The following is an 8,045-nucleotide window of genomic DNA, read 5'->3' as shown; positions in this document are numbered from 1 at the left end:
GGGGCTTTAAGGACAGTATTCAATTAATATAAGATGAATGAAAAAGAATATCAAGGATACATTACATTTTTACTCTGAAAAGCAGATGGCAAGAAATGTACCTGTTCATCGGTGGCATTAAGTTCAATGAAGAGCTCAAATGTAGAGTTGACAACAAACTCTGGACGAGCAGAAGGTCTATCAATTTTATTGACTACAACAACTACAGCATGGCCAAACTCCAGAGCCTTCTTCAAGACAAATCTTGTCTGTGGCATTGGACCCTCAACAGAATCTACCTAGAAATATACAGAAAGCAGGGTGAATCCAAAAAGAGCACAGTTATAGTGGTTATCAAAAGAAACAAAAATAGAAGAGACCATGATAGTAGGTTTATGTGAAGAAAATCCATCAGGAAAATAATATACAGAGACAATAAATACTTAGGCATAAATAGCAAAAAAGCAGAAACTCCACCATGAGAGAAGAAGCATTTTAAGAATTTAACCAAAAGAAAAGGGCTACAATGTGACTATAAATGGCACTGAAAGATAGATTAAAACAATGTGTACAACAGAAGAAAACACTATAATATTCCTGGCTCATAAAAAGGAAGCAAACAGTTCCATCAACTCAAAACTGTGAAGCATGCACTAGATCTTTGTAATCACATACTTCTTTTGTTATTGCGTAATGTAAAACTGTGAAGCTGTATCACAGATGAAAGCATTATTCTAATATTTATGGCAGTCACCAACTTTTTACATCCCAATTATAACCATAGGTGGACCATGTGGAAGGGTGGGGGTGCACACGCGCCCATTACTTTGGAATATTTATGTATGTGTATATACCTTGAGAAACTAATATATTTTATTTTGTGCACCCAAACAAAGGAAAGCGGGCTGGGAGCACATTGGGTGCAGCCGTTGCTTCCCTTAGCTGTGGCCCGGGATTGAATCCCAAATGTCCCTTTTCTATAATTTCTTTTTTGGTTTAAATTTAAATGGCTTATAGTATCAACGTTAAACATCTGATTTTAAATCCATTTCAGGAAACAATAAGCAAAAATGAGAGAGCTGAGAATCAAACCTGCAACAATTCATACATTTTGCACAATCTTAACCACTGAGCATCTCTCTGAATTGTTTAAACAGTGTTAAAGTTCAATTATTAGTGTAGAACCTTATTTGACCTATATACTTGTGTTTTCAGCACTGCTCACACTACCAGTGACAAGCCTGACACGGAACTATCCCTCAGCCTTCATTGGAAGTTTTGTTGGCGTTTATGTTAAGATAATAATGCCCCCGTCGTCTTCAAATCTAGGATCTGTCTCTGATTATAACCAAAGACAGGTGACCTAATTTTGATTATCTAACCAACATGAAAAAGATTCAAACTAAAGTAAGAGCAATAACGTATTAATTACGAAATCAACCTCGTACCAGAAATCCAACAGCAACTTGAATTCTTTATTTACCACAACAAATTGAATTGTAATCAAAGTGCCAAATAATGCTTTGGTGTAAGTTCCTAATATAAAACGGGATGAAAGGAGATGTATTTCATCTCTTCACCAAGTGATTTAACATTAAGCCTCACTAATCATATAGATTTAATGTTGAAAAAGAAAACATATTATTAGGATTAAGGCCTAAGGGATTTGCTAAATTAGTTAAAGTACAAGTTATTGAGTCAAACTCGGACACCTTTCCAATTCCACGGTTCCCGAAATCCGCAGTTTGGTACCCACCTGGATAAAAGAGAAAAAGGAAAGGGGCAAAGTAGATAATTCATTGCTCAAAGTAGAAGCAGCAAAGGGATCAATGATTAGCCGGCTAACAACCCCAATTATTCATCTTCATTTAATAATTTGAGCGATCTAGAACTACCTTGCTGCAAATTAAACTACTAAATAATATTTTTTGGGACTCATAAACTACAATTAACATTTTAAGCAGTTCTAAACCTACATTTCATCAAATTAATCTCCTTTCTTTCATGTCAAGTGATCCAAATGAACTTCACATTTTGGAAGCAAATACTATTTTTGAGAATGAAGCAAATACCTGTAGTAACATATTCATAAAGGTCTAATATTTACACTCAAAACGGAAGCCTAACAGTAAGTTGAAATTGACAGCAATGTCACATTAACTTAGCATATTCAGTCCCTGTCCTAAAAACTTAGCCTGGTTGACTGCTTTTTCTTTTTTTACCTTTTTCAGATCTTCGTTCTTTTAACCAGCAGAAAAATAAACCTAAATAAGTAAACAAAAACATAGCCAAATCTTGGCACAGAAGAGCAAAGAAAAAACTAACTAAGAAAACCCAGCCATCATGATTGATAGTATTAAATAGGAAACGGTCCCTCTTATAAAGTTTGTAGTAGATGTAATCAAAGTACCACAAGGAGAACTCCTTCAACCATATTGAGGATGCGTTCTACTTCACCACCAAAGTCAGAGTGCCCTGGAGTGTCAATTATGTTGATTTTTGTATCCTTGTAAGTAATTGATGTATTTTTGCTAAGTATTGTTATTCCCCTTTCACGCTCTATATCGTTGGAGTCCATGATCCTTTCTTGTACAAACTGGTTATCACGAAAAACCTGCAATGGAAAATTGCAATAAAATTGAACTTTAATACTTTATTCAAATGGTTTTAAAGAGAAATCAACCCAAAAACATAACAATGATATCAACTTCTAAACTAAACTTTATAAGTTTTATGATGATTTTGAGGAGAGGAAGAGGTTTTATAACATTATTTTTAAAAAAATAAAAGAACACTTTCTTTTATTTTCAGACAGCAAAGGTGTAACATCAAATACACAGATTCCACCAAGAATCACAAACAATATTCCTAATAACTTGCTCTTAAATTCTTAAGCACCAGGTATTTCTCCCAATACCATTCAAGAATCACCAACACCATTCCTAATAACTTGCTCTAAATTAAAGAGGAGGGAAGTCAACACTCAACACTGTGATTCACCAAACTTAGAAAAATACTTTTTCTACCAACATGAATATCTCAATAGAATGTTGAGGATGAAGAGCATGTTATTAAGCCATAAGGATAGTAAAGTCGTTTAAATTGCATAGCATTAACTTATACTAGCCAAGATAAAAAGGTACCATAAGAACATAATGATAGTCATGTCATTACCAACCTTTGCTTGTTTGAGCATTGAATCAACCAATGTAGTCTTCCCATGATCAACATGTGCAACAATTGCTATATTCCGTATATCACTTCTCCTCATCAATTGGCTCTTCTTCTCTAAGGCAGTAAAGACACAGAAAGGCAATCATTAACTACATGTGCTGTACAACAAAATTCATCTTTTCCAAAGTACCATTTTTTCCTCAAAACAAGCTGAATTTTACCACAACAAGAATTCTGAATCAGAAATTCCCCCTCCCAATTACTTAATTATTCACAGAAAGATAAGGGCAGAGAATGAATAATACAACTAACCTGATGGAGCTTGAGTAGCCTCAGAAACAGCGCATTTTATAGAAGTATGAATTGGGTTGAGTTTGAGGGGTAGTTTAGCAGATAAACAACAAGGCAAAGTAGTACCAAACAATTGTTTCTTAAGGAGAGGAGTGGAAATATAAAAAGTTTTCTTGGGGAGGGAGAAACATGGAGTTGTAGAAGCCATTGACATCTCCATTGCTCTCTCTCTCTCTCACTCACTTTTCTCAGAGCAATAGAGGATTATGCAATAGAGGATTGAAGTGAGAGGCTACTAGTATTAGAGGGAGACGGGGGTTCCTTAGAACCAACAATTCCCACTTCGGATTACTTTTTTTTTTTTTTTGACTAGATAAACAATGTATATAAAACATTTCTAAATTAATAAACTCTCCAAGAAAATAATTTTTCCATCTGCATAGTGGAATATAATCATTGATAAGATGAATTAGTATTGTAATTATGTAGAATTTATAGGATATAAATTCATAAAATGATTAGCATTATATTAATTTTTGAATATATTAGTCCAAATAAATATTGTGGATTAATATAATGAAATTAATGTCCGTTTAGATTGACTTATTTTTTTTAAAGTCAAAATAGTTTTTAAACAGTTTTGAAGTGCTTAACAAAGTTAAAAAGTGTTTATAAGCTTATTTTAAAGCCAACATAACAAAAATAAATCAAAAGTAATAAGTTAGAAATCTTAACTTATGGTTTTTGGCTTATAAGTCATAAACCAAAAGGCAAACTAAACAAGCACTTAATTATTGGGATAATTTTGGAGACTCTCCTTTATGTTTTGTTCTATAACATTCAACTCAATTTTGGAGACTCTCCTTTATGTTTTGTTCTATAACATTCACCTCCCCTCTAATTTGCAATATTAAGTCTATCTCTCTTGTTTTAATTTTTTTTTATAATAATTCTGTAAACTTATTTAAAGTAAATGTAAAACAATTATGACTTGATAAATTTGTACTTCTTTATATTAACTTCTTCATATTAATGCATATTATTTTAAAAAAATATAACTTATTTATAAGTACTTTAGAAATAAATTAGCACAAATAAGCTTTTTTTGTCAAATGTAGAACTTTTATTTAACCAAAATTGAATCATTTACAGATTACTAGTTTCAGTAGTCTCTAGGAACTAGACCTAAAAAAAGGTTCTTTTGTACTGAGAAAACTAGACAATATTTGTATGTCCTAGTTAGGATAACTATTTAAGTTATGCAATAGTTGATCATGGTTGCCTCGAGTGTGAAGTTGGATAACTATTTTTTTCAATCTGTTGGCGCTTTCTTATCTTTTCCCTTGAAATTTTTCATAGTTTCTTTTGTTCCAAATACGGTATACATGTGTTCTTATTTACCGAACAACAAAAATACACATTTCTTCATTTGAATTTGTTTTTGAAGTATTTATCAAATAAGTTATTTTTTAATTATATGAAGAACTTAATATAAAGAAGGACGAATTTGTACAATCATTGTTAATTTATATTTATCTTAAATATATCTAAAAAATGGTTATAGAAATCAAAATAACAGAGTTAGGCATAATATCGTAAATCATAGGGGAGATGAGCTTTATAGAGCAAAACATCGAGGGAGGTCTCTGAAATTATCCCTGATTATTTAAATCCTATAAATATGAACTTACTTAAAAGCTCAATTTCATTGGACTAGTCCATTAACTTGGGCTACAAAGAGTGTAATTTGCTAAAGTCTTATATGTCATGTCACTTAAATATAATAGGCTGAAGAAAAACCTATTTTCAGCATTACTCCCTCATTCTATAACTATAAATATAGGTTCTTGTAATTTAGAAAAAAAACACTAAAATTCTAACGAGAAGACAAAGCGAGCTCGTGAATCAAACGTTGCAAATTTCTCTATAAGCTACAAGTTCAAGAATTCAAGCACTCAAAATCAAAACCATCATATTCAAGAACAAGCTCAAAACCCTTGAATTTAAATACAAATCAAGATTCATAATCAAGCTAGAAGGTCCTTGAATCCAAGTACAAGTCAAGATTAAGGTCAAGTTCAAGTTAGAAGAATAACTAACAATCTTGACTAAAGCAATTGAAGGTTTGACAAAGTGTATACACGAACAATATGTTAAGCATTTCTAACTAACAAATAAGATGGATAACATAATTGAAAGACTATCAAGTCAAGCACCCACAAAGCTTCTTAGAATTCAAGACAAAGAAGAGTATTGCATAAAGCAAACAAATATTAAAGATATCCATCTCTTCACTGAAGACTTGATTCCAATTGATGGATTTTACAATAAATGGCATCAAAGACAATCTGAGTCCTCCTTCAAATTTTATCTCACATATGCAAAGTCGTATACACAAAAATAACTTGGAGATGCCTGGGGGCTATCAACCTCCTATGATCCAATAATTTTATGGTAAAGAAACTCTCAAACAATATACATAGCGCATTTTGTCAAGACTTGCAATGAAGTTGGAACATATGGTGATTATCTCGTCAAACAGTTCATTCCATCTCTCAAAGAAAATGTCTTTGATTGATATACATATTTCGAACTTGGTTTCATAGATTGTTGGAGAATTTAGAGCAAGAGTTCCTCAATCATTTTTATAGCACAAGATATGTCGTTTGTGTCACGTTCCAAATCTACACTCCATACATGACTTATACTTGAAAACCATTGATGGTCTCGAGCAAATCATTGACTTGACTGATTACTGAGCAAAAGACTAAACATACATGCAGAAATCTTATAAAATAAACATTTAAAATCACTTAAAAATATATCATGCAAAAGTTTGAAATAACTCTAAATATAAATGATGAGAATGACGATGATGATGATGATGATGTTTAAAACTTTTGAATACTAAATATTGAACTGACTCATTAACTTTCTCTATCTATGACGCCTTTACCAATTGAAGATAAGTGTCGGAACAAGACCCATGACTACTTAACTATTTCACTAAAAATTGAATAAACTAAACTAACTTAATTGGAGCTCTTCAATAGTGAAAATCTGGTAGTAGTAATATTTCGAAGGTCTCCCCAACTGCTGATGAAAAAAGATCTCACTAAACGCCTGATATTATGAGCACCTATAACTGAATCATAAAATGATGCAACCCAAATGGCATCAATACATGAAATGTACCATATGCAATAGGACTGAATGAAATAAATAATTGACCTGAATAAATAAATTGAAAAGAAATCGAAAGTAACCTGACTAAAAGTGAAGTATGAATCTAAAGTAAAATGATTAAAGCTTTAAATGAGATATGAAATAATTGGAAAACATTAAAAGAATATATTTAATTTTTCTTGGGGAATTTCTCTGACTTACAACCATCACTATGAATCTTGTGATGTACAACGTCTAGCACACGTTACTAGAGTCATCTTATACTTTACCGGATCATAGGACAACAAAACTAAACTTACGGATCAATCTAAAAATCCCTTAACAAGACGAGGTGAGGAATCGCTTGAATCAAAGGCATGGTCCTATCTATGTTGGTCCCACAATATATGGGGTTTGAGTTGTCTTGACTCTTACCCAAATCAATGCCAGTAATGTAGACACATAATTTTTAACCGAACTAAATTATATATTGCTTAGCTTATGTACTCATGCATCATGTGATCATCTAGTTCATTCCTACATTTCCTATAGTTCATTCTCTCACACGCTACCCTAAGTTCATATGAGCGCGTACACCGTGTATTTCTATAGCTTAATGTGTGTATACCTTGCTCTCCCTTTTGGGCTAGTCTGCCTATGTGGCATACCCAATGTGACTTATTCATTCGTATACTATGCCCTCTGTGCTTATTGATTTGAGTTTTGAACAATTTGGGAAAACATTTTCTTGTATTATTATGTAGTGAAAATTTTGATCACAAAAGGTTGGGCATATATGTAAATTTAATCAACCATGGATATATAACTTAGCATAATTCTCTATTCGAAGGTGCGGCATAAAACTATAGAGTTTATATTAACAACTATACGTTCTTATAAGACTCACCTCTGAAAAGCGTCATGAGATAAAAAGAAGGGAAAGTACTGCCCCGATAGGTTAGGCCTATGATTTTATTTGTCCGTTCATATACATAGAAAATTGAGAGATACTATAGTTATTCTTGATTGTTAAGGCCCGAAAGTTAAGCTCAAAATGTGTAACCTCCATTGAAGTATTGGAGAAGGAATAGAATATAACATAATATACTTGGGAATAGAAGATGGTAAAGAACCTAAATAACCCTCCTCATTCAAAACATCAACATAAGTCCTACTAGCATTTGTTCATTTGATATGTCATTTGCATGTCTTGTGTTTAGTACGTATATTAAATTCCTTGTTTGTATGAGTTCTACTTGTGTATCATCAGTGAATTATATGGTCAGGAAAGAGATTTAATTTGTCATTTTATTATTTTATGAACCATATTAATTGAGATTTCATGTTAGACTTGTATATATGTGTTTTAGATTAGTCTATGGATTTTGGATAGTCCTATTTATAATGGGAACTCTCGCAAATCTCCAAATAAATTT

At 32.2% G+C, this 8,045-nt stretch overlaps 1 protein-coding gene across 1 annotated transcript in view; it reads right to left on the bottom strand.

Annotated features, from left to right (window-relative positions):
• The window catches only part of LOC107014339 (putative elongation factor TypA-like SVR3, chloroplastic), a 15,206-nt gene extending 11,412 nt beyond the window's left edge, over window positions 1-3,794 (bottom strand). Inside the window, exons 1-4 of the mRNA XM_015214208.2 lie at window positions 3,466-3,794; window positions 3,158-3,267; window positions 2,390-2,593; window positions 102-278 (exon numbers count right to left, since the gene is read on the bottom strand). Coding sequence (XP_015069694.1) covers window positions 102-278; window positions 2,390-2,593; window positions 3,158-3,267; window positions 3,466-3,664 — 690 coding nt within the window. The 5' untranslated portion in view covers window positions 3,665-3,794. The remainder of the gene's footprint in view (window positions 1-101; window positions 279-2,389; window positions 2,594-3,157; window positions 3,268-3,465) is intronic.
• Window positions 3,795-8,045: the final 4,251 nt, after the last annotated feature.

This window comes from Solanum pennellii, chromosome 3, assembly GCF_001406875.1.
Source record: "Solanum pennellii chromosome 3, SPENNV200".
Taxonomy (NCBI): domain Eukaryota; kingdom Viridiplantae; phylum Streptophyta; class Magnoliopsida; order Solanales; family Solanaceae; genus Solanum; species Solanum pennellii.
This window is presented reverse-complemented; position numbering and strand designations above follow the sequence as displayed.